The 15,983-nt window shown below is 53.8% G+C and overlaps 1 protein-coding gene across 3 annotated transcripts in view; it reads left to right on the top strand.

Annotated features, from left to right (window-relative positions):
• The window catches only part of POC1A (POC1 centriolar protein A), a 78,259-nt gene extending 66,918 nt beyond the window's left edge, over positions 1-11,341 (top strand). For all 3 annotated transcript variants that reach the window (XM_063114705.1, XM_063114706.1, XM_063114703.1), the window contains one exon: positions 11,159-11,341. In XM_063114705.1, coding sequence (XP_062970775.1) covers positions 11,159-11,257 — 99 coding nt within the window. In that variant the 3' untranslated portion in view covers positions 11,258-11,341. The remainder of the gene's footprint in view (positions 1-11,158) is intronic.
• The last annotated feature ends 4,642 nt before the right edge of the window (positions 11,342-15,983 follow it).

Below are 15,983 nucleotides of genomic sequence, written 5' to 3'. Positions count from 1 at the left end.
CCATTTTGTGTCATTTGCAGCAGACCGTGGGGGTGAAGAGGAGTGATGAAAAGACAGTTGCTGAGCCCAGAGACATTGGAGGAATTTCTATAGAAATTCGTTTTTCTATGGGTCAGCTGTGTGTGATCCGAGCATGTAGCTCATCAGACATCAGCATGAGGGGGAATCTCCATTCCTCCCTCTCTGAAATTCAGGCCTCAGAGCTTTTAGTCATCCTCACACTGGGCCTGAGGTGGGAAGAGGAGGAACTGGGCTGCTTCCTCGACTCCTGCCCCCACTCTGTCCACCCCCACTTCCTGCTGAAGCCAGGAGACTTCCTCCCACCCAAGGCCAGCTGGTGGGGGCTGTCCCCTCCTGCCTGCCCACCCTTCCCTCCCTCCCCAACTATCCCTTCAAGCTAGCCAGGTCCAAGGCCCAAGCTGGGGTGAGTGTTCCTCACCAGCCAGGTGGGCTCATTCCCAGAGTTATGCTGCCTTTTGGCCTTGGGGGCCTGGGCTGACAGGCTCAGGACCTGTGTCCTCTGTATTCGCACAGGGCTCGGGGCCAGGTGTTTGTTCATACAGTACTCAGTGGGCATCTACTGCGTGCCAGGTGCTGTCTGGGAGCAGGGAGACAGCAGTGAGCAAGAATGGACAAAAACCCCTGTCCTTATGATGCTGGCATTCAAACTGACGTCAGCAGGCTGCTCAAGGGCCAGCGTGTGCACCCTCTGACTCAAAAGCCCCCGTGCTGCCGACCATTAGGTACCGGGCAGTGGCTGGGGCAAGAAGGCAGAGCCTTGGGTGGCGGGAAGGGCTGGGCTCAGACCAGCAGCGCCTGTCCCCAGGGAACTGACCTGTCCCCTCTGGCCCCCCGTTACTCCTGACATGTGACAATGGACTGGCCGGGACGCCATCAGCAAGGCAGGGCCCTACATTTGTGCCATGTGTATGCATGAGCATAAGCACATGTGTGCGTGCACGCACACACACACTCACACACAAACACACAGAGGCATACACTAAGAGACAAGCTGGAGCTGGCAGGAGTCAAGGCAGAGCTGGGGCAGGCAGCAGGCCCAGCAACCCTGCTTTGTTTTGATAGCTCACAAGACCCTACAGCAAAGAGATTCCCCTTTTATTACATCTGTTTTAGATCTTTAGAATCTGAGTGAAGTCAAAACCATGCTACAGGGTAGATTAATTCCACATTTTCATCTTTGCAATGAAACCAAAGGAAAGTTAATTCCATGCAGCACAATCGAGACCAGGGATGTTGAGCCAATGGCCAACTCCAGGACATTTCCTCCGGCTGGCACAACTGCTCTCAGTGGTGTGGCTGGGTGACTGTGCCCATTCCATGAGACCCAGGGCAGCTGGGACTCCCTGCTCCCGAGTAACCTGGCTCCTATGTTGCAGGGTGGGGGCTGAAGAGCCCCAGCCCCTCCAGGGATACCTCCTGGGGGAGCCCAAATCAACAACCCTGGAAATGATTAAAAAGAAACTTTCTGTCACAGAACTTTAAGAAGCAGCCAAACCACCACGTGCCCCAATGGCTCAGACACTCCCTGACCTGGCCACAAGCTGCCCACTTTGGGGCCTCATTGAACCCCAACTGTGCCTAACTCCCCCAACCTCTCAGTGCTTAGCCAGGGCAAAAACTGGAGGAGTCATGTTGTTGACAGTGCATCCCTGTGTCCAGACTGACACAGAGCAAGTGCTACATAAATATTAGCCATTAATATTATAGTATTACAGTGGCTCTATGAGAGAAGCATTTTACAGGCAAGGAAACTGCAGCCCTGAGTCAAATAACTTGCCGAAGGCCACTCAGCAAGTTAGTGGTCAAGCCTAGATTCAAACCCAGGCCATACAGATCTGGAGCCTGTGCTCTTCCCACACAGGACAGAGGTTCCCCACTGGGAATCCCTCTGATGGCATTTTCCAAGGGTCCACACCTGTGCTACAGCCACAACATGCTGGGAGGGGAGGCCGGCAGGTACCCAAGTGCTGGGGCAGGAGTGAGGAGGCTTCTTGGGAGAGAAGAGCTGGAATGGGCTTTGGGAAGGTAAGTTTGGGTACGAAGAGGAGCAGTGATGGGCAACACAGGACCTGAGTGCCACATGGATGCCATGCCAAGGAGTGTGGCCTTTATTCCTGAGCTCTTGGATAGGAAAGGAACGCAGCAGGATCAGTGAGGGAGGGGGGGAGTGAAGGGTGGCCCAGGAGTAGGGCAAGGGAGTCAGCAGGAAGCTGAGGCATAAGGGCGGGGTTGAGAGGAGCCCAGCAGGGGCAGGGGTGGTCTTCCTGGATCTGGTGAGGACAGTCATTGGCAGAGCCCTGACATGACTGCCCCTGCTGATGGGGCCCGGGACAGCCTGGTCCTGCTGTGCTCACATTCCCACTGCCCTCTCTCAGGCTTTGCCCAGCTGCTGTCTCTCCCTTCTCTCAGCCTGAGTGTTTCCCCATCTTGCCCCATCAGATACCAATGCCCTGGTCCCCTGGCCTTCCTGCTAGACTGCCAGCCTGAAGCAGTTGTACCTCCCCACACTGCTGTGCACGCAGCCCAGGCAGAGTGCTTGGTGGGGCGTGTGGTTGGACATCAGCTTTCTGCCTCTATCTGTCAGTCTGGCCTAGCTGCCCTGTCCACCTCCATGCTACCTATATTCCAGCTCATGGAGGAGGCCCAAGAGGGAACCTCCACCATAGAAACCAATACCACTCACTTAAGAGTGCCCCACCTAGGGCTCTGCTTGGAGCAGGATGTGGACATGGGGAGTGTGCTGGCCAGGGTGATGGGACTGCAGGGAAAAGGGCTGCCCCAGAGCTAGATGGGAGCAGGTGTGCAGGGGAAGCGTCAAGCAAGGCCTGCACACGTGGAAGTGTTTTTTAAGGTTCCAGCCAAATACCTGAGAAACGCAGATAGAGGGGCTGGCTGGTCACCTTCGTTCTTCTTTCCGCCCCCTAAAATGTCATTCACTGTCTGGTGGTGGATCAGTTTTGCCAAAAGCCAGCCCAGACAGGACTGGCGCTGTGGCCTCATCAGAGCCTGGAAGTCTCCAAGAGCCAGGGTCTCTTGTTTGCTGTGTGTGGTAGGTGCCTGACAAATGTGTGGGAGTGAGTGATGTTGTTAGATGCCCCCAGGAAGGTAGTGAAGGCCCCCAGGTATCCTGTAGCCCCTTGGGGTTTTGGAGATGTTCTAGCTCCAGCTTCCCTGCTACATTTGCACATGGTTTATGAGGGAGGCCTTAGCAAAGGTGGTGGCAACAGTGGCTCTGGGAGAAGGAGCAGCTCCTGGAAGGGATCTGGCTCTGAGGGTGTGCCCTTGTCTGTGTACTCAAATGCCAATCACTCCCTTCCATTTTACTGCTTGTGGGACCAGGTGGCTGTGGGCAGTTCCCAGGCCAAGCCTCTACTCCCAGAGTTCATTTTGGAACCAGCAGTCTGCAAACTGGCTGCAGGCATGTGGGAGCACCGTCTGTCCTAGCAGTGCCTGCTCAGACTTGCAAGTCTGGTGAGACCATGACAGGGAGTGGAGGCTTCCTTGGTCCCTTGCCTTTCTGCCTCTTGCCTTTCTGCCTGATGGCCCTGGGGCCTCTTCTCCACTTTGCTTATAGCCACCATATCCCTCTTCGCTGCTCTACCACTCCAGGCCAACCACACTGGCCTCCTGACAGTTCCAAGAGTGTGCCTCAGGGCCTTTGCACCTGCAGTACCTTCTACTTGGGAAGCACTTTCGTGGGCCCAGCCCATGGTGTTTCCTTACAGAGGCTTTCTTGTCACAGCTGGCTCTTCCCTCCCAGGCCTGCCTCCTGGCATCAGCCCCAGAGCAGGTGAGCCATGTTACGACTGCCTCTGACCTGTGAGCCAGACCCACACCCTGCTCCTGTTCTGCTTGTCTTCTCCTCAAACACAGAGTGAAAAGGGGATGAAAAAGATGCCTGACAAGGGAGCAGACATGAGAACTGGGAGAAAAGAGCTGAGGATAAAAGGCAGAACAAGCCACCTCAAGAGGAAACCAGGCCAGGGAGCAAAAGAGGCCAGTGGGGCTGAAAGAAGGGGAGATCAGACTGAGGCAGTGGGGAGGCTGGGAGGGAGGTGGCCAGCAGGAGAGATGAGGGACAAGGGAAGGGCCTGCACAGTCCGGGGAGAGTGCCAGGCACAACTGGAGGGGAGAAAGCCCCTGGGCCCGAAAGAATGCATCCTTCCTCTGGGAACGAGGGCAACCAGGCGAGCTCTACCTGCCCCTTTACTGTTTCACCACTTCTGAGAGTAGGATTCATTGTCTCAGGGAACACTGGACTCGTCTCCTCTGTGCGATGCCCAGAGAAGAACTCTTCCCTGCACCTATGCAGAGCCCACAGGAGTTATGCAGAGACCCTGCGAACCCACTCTGGCCTCTCACGGTGCCCCAGGTGCCTGAGTCCCCGTCACACATGCCAGAGGAGCTAAGGTTGTCCCCTCTGCCACCTCACAGGCCAATGGAGATACATAAACCCATGCAGGACACCTGAATTGGCCAGTTTGGACCATCGATGGGCACAGGGAATGATGTGGGAGCTGGGCTCCAACTGTTGGGCCCTGGAGCCCCACAGGGCCTATAGCAGGCCTTCAGCAGACACCTAATAACTTGATGTCTGTAGAGAAAGAGGTGTCTGAGGTAGTGAGATGTGGATGGGGTGTCTGTTGAGATGGCCCCAGCGCTGTGTTCCTCTTCCACTTGGAGAGGGGGGTCAGGTGCCAGACATGTCTCCAAACACTGGCATTTTGGTGCAATTTTTTTGAGCCTCACTACAATTTTTAGGGGACTAAAAATAAAAGCCTATCACTTTAAAATCAGTTCTTTTTCTACCATGCTCAGAAGGCCCTTTGGGTATTACATAAAACGTCTTACACGTCTTGAACTGTGAGAGAAGACACTTGCCCTGTTAATGTTGCTCCACTAGGAGAAAGATCAGTCTTCTCTCGCCTGAACAGGACAATTAGGATTCAAATAGAATGCCACTGTTCAGACTCTCCTGGAAGGATTTTCCTTGGAGAGCTCAGGGGATGAGTCACGCTGGGAACCCTACTTCCTGGCCTGAGCTCCTGGACCCACTGTCTGGCTACTGAGAGCCAGGCCAAGCTGGCCTCTCGCCATGCTCTTGGATTTTGTCCCCAGCACCTCGGCAACCTCTTCCCTGTTGGGTTACCTGGGTTGGGCAGTCCCTCCCTGATCTCCCACCAAACAGCTAGGCTGCTTTCCAGGGCTTTCAGCAGCATCACTAACATCATCCTGAGCCTTGGAGGGGCCCTGGGCTCACTTGCACTGGATTCTACTCTCCAGTGTTCAGGGACCTTGTCGATTCACTGCTCTCCCCTCCTCCTTCCCTCCTTCATCCCTTCCTCATCTGCCCACACTAGTGAGGATCTCAGTAGGGAGAGAAAGTCTCAGAATTACAAAACAACTGTGCTGCCAGCTGTGTGGGCCAGCCTGTCCTGTGTTCTCTGCCTCAGGGAACATCTCCTCTCTGCAGTCCCCCATCTGACTCACCCCCAGGTGATATTTGTTCATTCCTCGTGGATCTGTCTGATTTTGTCCAATTTCCTCCCTAGCTCCCCTCCCCCAGTCCAAGCCACCATCATCCCACTTGTTCTCACTTGCCCCCCACCTCACCTTCGCACAGCCACACATAGCCGCTCCCCAAACCATCCCCATGTAGCAACCAAAAGGGCCTCATCTCCCCTCAGCCTAGAACCCCTCAGCACCCTCCTGCTGCTCTGAAGGTGAAGATAAAGCTGCCTAGCGTGGCCTGCAGGGCCTGGTCCCATCTCCTGCCTCCTCCCAGTCCGTGCTCCTTACTCAGCGCACAGGCCTGCTTGGGTCCATCCCTCCTGCTCATTACCTTCCCTTCCTCCTCGGAGCCTTCATCCACACTGTTCCTTTGGCCCCGATGCTCTTCCTGCCCCCTTGCCTGATGAACTCCTCTTCAGCCTTTACTCATTCCTCACTTCCCCTGGCCTCTGACCAGGCCCAAGCCCTCCATTTTCCGCAGCACGGCCCACTGCACTTGCGCCTCCTTGAACCAGTGCACACCCTGTGGGCCCAGCTGAGTCTGCCTGCGCCACTGCCACCCTGGGCCAGGCCAGCACAAGGAGGTGCTCAGAGAGGATTTGAGTGAGTAAAAAGAGTCTAGGGCAAGGATTGGCAAACTTTTTCATAAACAGTTAATATTCTAGGCTTTGTGGGCCATAGAGGCTCTGTCACAACCACTCAAGCCTGCTGTTGTCCTCTGAGAGCAGCCATAGACGGTATGTAAACAACCAGCATGGCAATAAAACCTCGTTTATAAAAATGGGCAGCAGATTATTGTTTGCTAGCCCTTGGTCTAGAGAAACAGCAGAATGCATTTGATGGCAAACAGGTGGTTCGGAGGCCACAGTTTTCCATGAGAAAGGTTGTGGCTTCCTGGAAATTGCTGTTAACAGAGCAGTAGGTGGTTTCAGAAATGAGCCCTCAAGTGACCTTCTGACAGATGTGACTGAAGATAAAACTTCTGGAGAGCTGATAACCTTGCCGCACAAGGCTCCTTCACCCTGGGAGGCAGATAGTGTTGGGTGAGGGGTGATGGTGCCCAAGTGTGGAGTCCTCATTCTGGCCTCCTGTTGCTCTGATCTAGGGAGGGAAGTGCCTTGTATAAAGTCAAGCCCAGCCTTTGAGGGGTGGGGTGCCAGCAGTAACTCGGGGGAATTCCACAGTGTGTTTTCAGGCTGATCACTTAATGCTGAAGTAACAAAGTGCCCCAATGAAAGAAAGCATCCAAAATGAAGGTTATAGGATATTAGGTATTTGTTCCTCATCACCTATCTGTTCAGAGGTTCTTGTTGGTATGTCCATTTTGCCCCTATAATATTACCTTTTCGTGGCTCAGATGAGTTATTCTTATGACTTTTGTGATAATTCCAAACCTAAATGTTTAGCCAGGTAAGAGACTCTGCATTAGCTTGGGAACTGCCTCTGAGAGTGCTCAGGCCAAGTCGCCTAAATCAGGACAGAAGGTAGCCATCGCTGGGTGAGGAAGGGATCCACAAGTTTCTCCTCTGGCTTCTGGAAGTTGGGGGATGGGGGACAAGCCAGTCTCCCAGGGCCATGTGACCAACTGCCCTCAGGCACAGCCCAGGGCACATGGAGAGAAAGTGAGTGAGGCCAGGCCTCTCCTTAGGTATGCTTGATGGGGACAGAGCCAAGGTGCACGTTTCCCAATGCTTTAGCATGCGCTCTGAAGCCAGATCACCAGGGCTCACAGCCCAGGTTTGCCATTTATTAGCTGTGTGATTTTAGGCAAGTTTCTTAATATCTCTGTCTCAGTTTCTTTATCCGAAAAAATGGAACCGATGAAAGCTCCTACCCTGAAGGACTGTTGCAGAGTGCTTGGCACATCGTGAGCCCTCCCTGAGCGTCAGCTACCAAGAGAAGCCCTTGGAGCAGAGTGTCAGGAATCATCAGGGTGACCCCCTCGCCCCTGCAGAGCCTAGTCCTGGGACCTCCCTCTGGTCTCTCTTGAGTCTGGACTCTACAACCCAATTACCGAGAGGACTTAGGAATCAGCTGCCAGAGCAGCAGAAGGGGCCTCCCTGTGGAAGAGTTTGGACCCCAGAGTGGAGGATTCTGGGCCATCTTTCCTGGCCACTTTGCCCAGCCAGACCCACCCAGCAGCCAGAGCCCTGGGTTTCCAACCCTTTCTTCAGCTTCTTTTTACCCTGCCTAAAAGTCAGAGGCCATGGATACCCTTGTCAGGCAGGACAGTTTCCCTTGTTGGCACCAGCCTCCTCACCCGGCCTCTACCTCCTTGGGGGCTTTCTGAGTGGCTGGGACCAGATCTCTGGCCCCTCCTCCTCTGGACAGAGAAAAGTGAGAGGCAGTGTGGGTCAAGGGGCTGATTGGAAAGTTTGCTCTTGAATAAAAGAAAGTTGAGGCTGCTGGGCTATGGAGTATGGACTCAGAAAGACTGCAGAAGTGTTTGTCTTTATTCTTTTTATTTAATTTTTTTAAAGATGACTGGTAAGGGGATCTTAACCCTTGACTTGGTGTTGTCAGCACCACGCTCAGCCAGTGAGCGAACCAGCCATCACTATATAGGATCTGAACCCACAGCCTTGGTGTTAATCAGCACCGCATTCTCCTGAGTGAGCCATGGGCCGGCCCTAGAAGTGTTTGTCTTTAAAGTGCTCCTCCTCACCCTTCAGGGCACGTGTGGCCTTTACTCCAAGCCTGGTGAGGACAGGCACTATGTGGCAGGAGGAGAATTCCCAGGGCCAGACCCAAGACATGAGGCAAAGTGAGCAGCGAGAAATCTGCTTGGCTAGGCCCTGCCGAGGGTTGGGTCAGAGGGGTGGCCTGGGCTCCCCTGCAAGTGGCTCTGGCTCCAGGCAGTGGAAGGGAATGGCCTCTGGCCTCTGGACAGTGAGGCAGCATGTATTTACTGAGCTCTGCTGTGCTTCTGATACTGGTGTGGGGATGTACTCACCCTTGTTGCTCTGAACCGACAAGGAAAGTTCACACGCTGTGAACAAGGCCACACAATGTGGCCCTGAACTAGTTCTTGCCAGGAATGTCCCCTACATACCCACATGCTGCTTCAAAACACAGGTGCACTGCAGTGGCCTGACCTGGCTGCCCTGGGCCTGTGGCGTGGGAGGACTCCCTTCAGGTGGCCAACCAGCCCTCCTGCCCATTTGCACCCCCAGCCCTGAGTATTTTTAACCTTTGCTACTTGGATGCCACTGATGGGGGCCTTTCCACCGTGGGGGAAACCCTTTCCCTTATAGGGGGAAGGCATGTCAGCAAAATTTGAAAAGAGGATTTCCAGGTTTTACTTTATCATGAGGGATAGCCATTTTCTATGAAAATTAGGCTCCATGCTTTACTGGAGTAGGACTGAAAAAAAAACATGTGAAGCAGAGAAAGCTAGACAGCATGCTAACATACAGAAATCCAAAAAGCATCCTCCTCTTCCCAGCTCAAAAGGGGGTTGGATGTGATCCAAAGTGGCTGGGAAGTGCCTGGTGGACCTATACCTGATTGTGACCGCCACCCAGCACCTTGACAGAACAGGCTTGAGGGGAGAAGGGATAGGAGAATCACAGACAAAACATGGAGATGATAGGACTCTTCAGAAGGTTGGCTGGGATGGGGGGATCTGGAGAATGGTGGGGAGGTGAGGTGCAGGTTTGAAGGGTGGTGAACTCTTTTTTTTTTTTCCAAAGATGACTGGTAAGGAGATCTTAACCCTTGACTTGGTGTTGTCAGCACCACGCTCTCCCAGTGAGCTAACCAGCCATCCCTATACGGGATCCAAACCCATGGCCTTGGTGTTATCAGCACCACACTCTCCCGAGTGAGCCACGGGCTGGCCCCATCTGGTGAACTCTTAAATCCTTTTTGTCTATAATGTGCTAGGAAGTGCCCCCTTAAGCCTCCAAAAGGAAGGGCCCCCAACTGGGCCAGCACCCTCCATTCAGGGGGCTGGTTGTGAAACAGTTGATGCTTTTCTGTTCAAAGGAATTTAATATCGACAAATTTAATGGCCACATTCCTACTGAGCTGAAGTATGGGCCCCATGGAACTAAGTGGAGGCCCCCAGTGTTTCTGCTGGCCCAGCACCTCACCCACATGTTTTCTGAGCCACCTTCTCCACGTTTGGAAATTGGGTTCCTATGAAAAGTTTTTAAAAAAACAGAAGAGGAAAAGCAGCAGGCTCAGCTCCCCCACTGTGGCCTTGAGTCGGGGCCATCGGAAAAAGTCTGGATGAAGAATGATTTTGGCTCTGTGTAAGTTTCGCAGCAGCCAGTGGAAACTTCCAGGAATGCTGCTCTGGGCCAGCCGGGGGCTGTTTCCGCTGCCACTTTTACAAGATGCAGACCCCCTCCCCAGCTGGCTGGCCAGCACTGGGGAATGTGATGGTCTCTTCCAGCTCAGCCCTGTCTCTCAGGGTGCAGTCCGTGTTCCATGAGCAGCAGTTTTTCCAGGCCCTGTTTTGTGACCTGTGGTTCTGAGCCCTCACAACCCCAGCCAGCTCATTTAGAAGGGGCCAGCCACCAGGCGGAGCACCATCATGGCATCTGACATCCATGTGGGATGCCGTGGGAATTTATAGCAGCCTTAGAGGGGAAACTCCCTCCCAAAATATTTCAATGTTTTTTTAAACGTATGAAAGGAAAGTTTCCTTTCTACTGGACCAAGGCCCCAGAGCCTTCAAGGAGCCATAGGGAAGATGAAACCTCTTGGGAAAATCCATGGGGGAAATTAATCTGACCCTTCCTATTCCCGTAGGAATCAAGCCTGCCACGTTAACCATGGACCTGTTCTGTGGCTGGTGTGGGCCTGGCGTGCAATAGACACTTAGCCAACCCTTGATGAGGGACATGAGATGACGAGTAGAACCGTCATGGCCAGTGTGGGGCCACCTAAGCATGTGATGGGAGGGGTGGTCCCATTGTGGACCCGTACCCTACAGAGAGCATGGGCTTCCTGACACCACTGCCCCTCTGCTGACACTGTCCAAAGCCAGAGGAGTTGAGCAGCTTTTCACAGCCTGGCTGGGAACCGTGTCTGCAAGATGCCCTGGCCCATGAAACACATGCAGCCCTAGTAGCTCAGGGATTTGGCAGGCTGGGTGGCGAAGCCTCTCCAGGTATAGAGGGGAAAGGCCTGAGCCGTGAGCAGCACCCAAGTGGAGTACCTTCATTTGTGAGTACAGTTTTCTCACCTCTGGAATGGAGATGGTTGATGGTCTCTGATTGTTTATGGACAGAGCCTGGCCCAAACAAGGAAGCTGGTTCTGCTCCAGAACCCCAATCTAAATGCCAGACCACTGGGGTGGATTCCTGACCCCTTGGTTGTCTTGGGGATTGACCAAGGGCTGTGGGACCTGAGGTCTGCTTTCCCTCACTGTGTCCTCCCCCTGTCCACAAACATCAGAGGTGAACCATCCAGAGCCAGGAGGATTGGAAATGAAGGCAAGAGCTGTTCCAACAGCCACCAGAGACAAGGGGCCAGGCAGAACCCCTGGGCAGGAAAAGCTGGCACCTGGCATTTGGGCAGTGGGCTGAGGCAGCTGAGTGGGGACTGGCTGTGGGGATGCCTTGGACAGCCCAGTGGCCCCTCCATCCTCTGAGCCTGACCATCATTTATTTTGCAGACAGTCTCCATCCTGGAGCAGCGGTTGACACTGACAGAAGACAAGCTGAAGCAGTGTCTGGAGATCCAGAAGCTAATCACGCAGAGAATGCCACCGTGATCAGGGGAATAAGAATCAGGAGCTCGGTCAATTTGGGGGTGGCAGGCCGGGGGTTTGTATTGTAGTATTTGGGTAAATAAATAAAGGGATTCAACTCTGGGAATCAGATCTGTGCCCGAGCCCCAGGGATTATGCGGTTCTTCCCTCCACCTTGCTGTTTGCACCAGGAGGCTCTTCACCTGATAGTGGGAGGTCCCCAGCGGGCAGGGCCCGCAAAAGAGTATGCTTAAGATCTGACTGCCAGGACCACATTTATTTATTTATTTTAAAATTTTTTAAAAATTGTATTTTTTTAATTGTAACATAGTTGATTGTACATACCTGTGGGGTATGGAGTTGAATATCAATAACTGCAATATGTGATGCTCGTATCAGGATAAGTAGTATATGCAAAATTACTCAATGTCATGTTTAGTTTAATGTGAAGGAGCCCCTTGAAAATGTTTGCTGCCTGGAGCCCTAAGATTGCAGCTCCCTCTCTGGAGGAAGTGGTCCCAAGACGCCTTGCTTTTCACTCACCTTTCAGCCATGTAACTGGCTTCTCTCACCCCTGCCATGGCTTAGAAATTGACCGCTCATTGGTTGGATGAGCCAGGCATTTTCCCCCAAATATAACAGAAGGTCCAAAGGACCCCATCTGAGTCAGGTTTGTCCAGGAACAACCCCTCTGGAGTTGGTAGTGGCTTTGCAGTGGCCTTAATTTCTGTTCTACACATGTTCACTGGGGCCTGGTGGCTTCTTTCTCCCTGCACGTGTGAAGGCAGAGGAATCTGAAAATTAAAACTGACTTTATTGACTTGTTGCAGGAATGGCTTGTTCTGGGTGAGACCTAGTCAGTCTTCCCATCCCCAGGGCCCCTGCCAGGATTGCCTGAGGCCCAGGTGCCCTTGTTTGCAGCCGTTCAGAGTGTTGGGGGAGCAAGGGCAGCCAGAGCCCCTGCATCCCACCCCCCTCTGGCTGGCCCCCAGTGGCTTCTTCTGTTGGGACTCAGAGGCCTTGGGCACCCACATTTCCATTTGTTCATGAGGGTTTCCATAGGCTCCTTCCTTGGCCTCTGTGCTGGGAAAGCCAGGATGAGTGTTTTCCATATGTCTGTGAGTTGTCCATGTCTTCAGCCTTCAGCTTCTTGGGGCTCAGCCAGCCGGGGAGGTCTTTATCCTCAAACATATCTGCCCTGCCCTGGGGAGTGTTAGACCTTCCCAGAAGCTGCCAGTAACACGTGGTTAATGGGTTCCCAGCCTCTGCAGCTTCCAGGTGGGAGCAGAACCTGAATGCCTAAGAGCTTGGGCCGAAAAGGAAGGCAGCCTTTGTTGAGTTCTGATGAACAAGAATGGGGAAGCTGCCTCCTCCAGCCTGCACTGGGTGGGGAGAGAACCTCAGTCCAGGGTCAGGCCTCAGGCTCTGCCTGTCATCAGCTTTGTGACCTTGACACTGACCTAACATCTCTGAGCCTCAGGTTCTTATTGTGTGAAGTGGTTGTGATACCCACTTCTCCAGATAGCTCTGAAGTTGGTGCTGCACCGTATCCAGTGCAGAGCAGGTACTCAAGGGAAGCCCATCGTTCCCCACACCCACCAGTCCCTCTAGGATGACAGGGCCTGCTGTCAAAGACATGCTTCTCATGAGCTGGAGGTGGGGAGGAGGCTGCTGGCTCAGGATGTTCTGGAGGCCTCTGGGGACCTGCTGCAGTTCTCCCATGTGGCGCTGCCTGTATGTGGAAGAGCTTGGCAGGCCTGCTGTCTGTGAGGTAGTGAGCACCCCATCGCTGGAGGCTTTTAACAGAGTTTGGGTAATTGCAGGTCAGCCTGCTCAAAATGGACACAGCTTGTGGAGTCAGCCTTCTTGTCCCCTCCTATGCTGGCTTTCCTGCCACTGACCAGCCCTAGGCTGCCTGTTGTGGCTGCCAGTGTTGGGACTCTGATGATTTGAGCAGCCAGCCCATGGCAAGGTCATCTCCAAAAACAGGTGATGGCCCCTTGCTGGGGCAATAGGACATGAGTAGGGTCTCCAAGGTGTTGTGTGGCAGCTCTTGCTCACAGGCCAGACCAGAGTTGCCATTGTCCCTTTCTTCGGTTTATATCAGGATCAAGTTTGGAAACTTTGCAATCTACCTTTCTCTGCAGGAGGAAATGTAGATTTGAGGGAAATGGTCTGGAAGTAGTGGTGTGGTATTTGTCCCTGGTTGTTTATTTCCAGTGGAAGCTCCACCAGCTATCAGATGCAGTCAGGAGGGGGTGTTCACCCCTACACCCCACACTTGTAGGATGACGTCAGCTCCTCCTGGGACAGCGCTGGGATGTCTGTGCAGGGACAAATTCAATATGGGCCCTCCAGGTGGAGGCAGGCCAAGCTTGGACAGGCCCATGCTCACACAGCCCCACGGGCTGTCTAGAAGGGCTTTGCTAGAGGCCCTGGCTGGGCCCTCCTGAGGCGTCTCCTGCATGCTCACACACCTCCTTTGATGGAGCCACTAGCCAGACCTGGAATTTGGGAGAAGTATGGTTCTTGGATTGCTGCACTCACTTGTCTTTAAAACAACACGGAGACCTGTCTCCTCCAAGCCTGAGGGTCAGTGTGTATCACCATGCCAAGGGCGGAGATGTGGAGGGGCTAAAGTTCTCATTTTGGGCCAGGTTCTTCTCAAAAGAGTTCCTTTTCTTGCTCATCTGAGGCTCAACCTGGGACCCCACTGCTCTAAGAATCTGAAGTATTTGGTTGTTCCTGGGGGGAGGGGGACAGGGGGTCCTAGGGAACTCCGATCACTGTCTAGCCTCAGTTCCAAACCCCACTCCCACCCTGTGAAGACGCTGCAGGACCCTTGAGCTGGCTGACACTGGGATGGTGGCAGGCAGGACTGGGTGTGGGGGGCCCTCAAAAGTGGAGGAGAGTGTTGGGCCTGGGTGGGCTTGAGGTGGCTTGGCAAGGTTGGGGGCCACGTAACAGGGCCTTTCTTGTGGTTTCTCCGCAAATGACACTTCCTCTCAGCCCTATCCAATGGCTCCCCTGTGGCTGGGGCTGTTACCAATCCCCCATTCTTGCTGCCAAGCACAAAAGCAGACCTTCTGGAAATGCAAATGCCTCAGCTCAGCCGTCATCTCTCCTAATTTTGGATTTTGGTAACTGAGCTCCCAGAAAACCAAACTGCAGGCATCTCTCCCTCTCCTTTTCTTTTTTCTCTTTTGTTAGGAAGGTGAGGTTGTTAGCCTTTTTTTTGTTAGGAAGTGCATCTCAGCAGCAATTCCCAATCGCCCACCCCTTCGTGCCCTAATTTTGTCAATGTGAAACACAAGAATAGGTGTCTGATTTAAATTGCAATCCCCCACCTACCCTTTGCCAGATTCTCTGGGTTCCAGGGATGGACCTGTACTTCCTGCCAGAGACTCTGAGGTGGGCAGGCCAGGGGGGCCTGGATGAACAAGCCAGGCAGCCCTCAGGAAGAAGCTGCTAAGTCCAGCACAAAACCATATCAAGCCCACCTGCCCCTCATTCTATTCGCCACACCCTGGGAGCACCTGATAGGCTAAGTGTTGGAGGGTTCCTGCGTGCCTGTGGCCACCCAGCCACCCACTTCTCCAGAGACTCATCCTCCCACCTAGCACAGCCCTTGGCCCTCTGTCCTGTGATCTGCTTGACATGGCTTCATGATTTCTCGGTGGTGGCAGGGCTCTGTGGGACGAGGGCAGAGCCGTGGAGTCTGTGGGAAACTCAGTGGCAATCACTGCCCAGGTCCAAACCCTGGCTCTACCCCCTACTAGCTCTGTGACCTTGCAATAGTTCCCTAATCCTTTTGGGCCTCCGTTTCTAAGATACTACCTGTCTGGGCGCTCAGAGCAGTGGCTGGCACAGAGTGAGTGTGGTCAACATGTGACTTGATGGAACCCCACAACAGGTCTGGGGGAGGCTTCTGGCATGTCAGGCCCCTTCCTTGGAACTTGGCCCCATGTGTCAATGAGGATGGGGGGGCTTGTGGTCCCAGGATCCCTTTGGCTCTGAACTTCTAGGTGGCCATTGTCTCTTGATACCATGGGCCCTGCTGTGGACATCCCCAATGGTGAGAACGGACTTGGGCCCCTCCCCACCCAAGGAGGCAAGCACTCCAAGGCTACCTCTTCTGCTGTCACAGGTCACCTCTGGGGTCAGCACAGGCTTGGGGGTGGGTGTTTGTGATTGTCCAGAATCCCGGAAACCCAGCCTGCTGAGCAAGCGAGAGCGTAGTGAGTCACACTGGTCCTGTTGTCCTGGCTCCCTGTTATTAACCTCATCTTCCTAAATGATTTGCTCAAGATGGGCCCTTGATGGCTCCAGCCTTAATTGGTATGTGGCCATTTAAGGGGGATCAGAATCCACCCGGGGTTTGTTTTGCCAACTATCCCCCCCTCCAAGGCTGCTGAGGAGGGAAACATGTTTGCTAAGACAGCAGTGGCAGGCTGGTGGCAGCCTTGGCACCCTGGGGCATCATTCCACTTCCTATGAGCATTGCCGCCCTGGCACAGGCCTTGTCCTGTACCCCAGCCAGGCTGCTGTGGCACCATGGGCTCACTCACTTGGCCCCTTTGGGAAAGTATCTCTCTAGAAACTTCACACTGCCTCCCTGACTCAGAAAGGCCCAGGGTGTGGGGCCCCCATGGCCATGCTCAAGGTGATACTGAAGCCAGCCCAGAGAGCCTACAGCAGAGCCATTTGGAAGCATTCTGTGCCAGCCCCTCCTCTGCTAAGAGCTGCTCAT

The sequence above is a fragment of the Cynocephalus volans genome, chromosome 11 (assembly GCF_027409185.1).
Source record: "Cynocephalus volans isolate mCynVol1 chromosome 11, mCynVol1.pri, whole genome shotgun sequence".
NCBI classification, from domain to species: Eukaryota; Metazoa; Chordata; class Mammalia; order Dermoptera; family Cynocephalidae; genus Cynocephalus; species Cynocephalus volans.
Note: the sequence above shows the minus strand (reverse complement) of the source record. Positions and strands in the feature narration are given on the sequence as shown.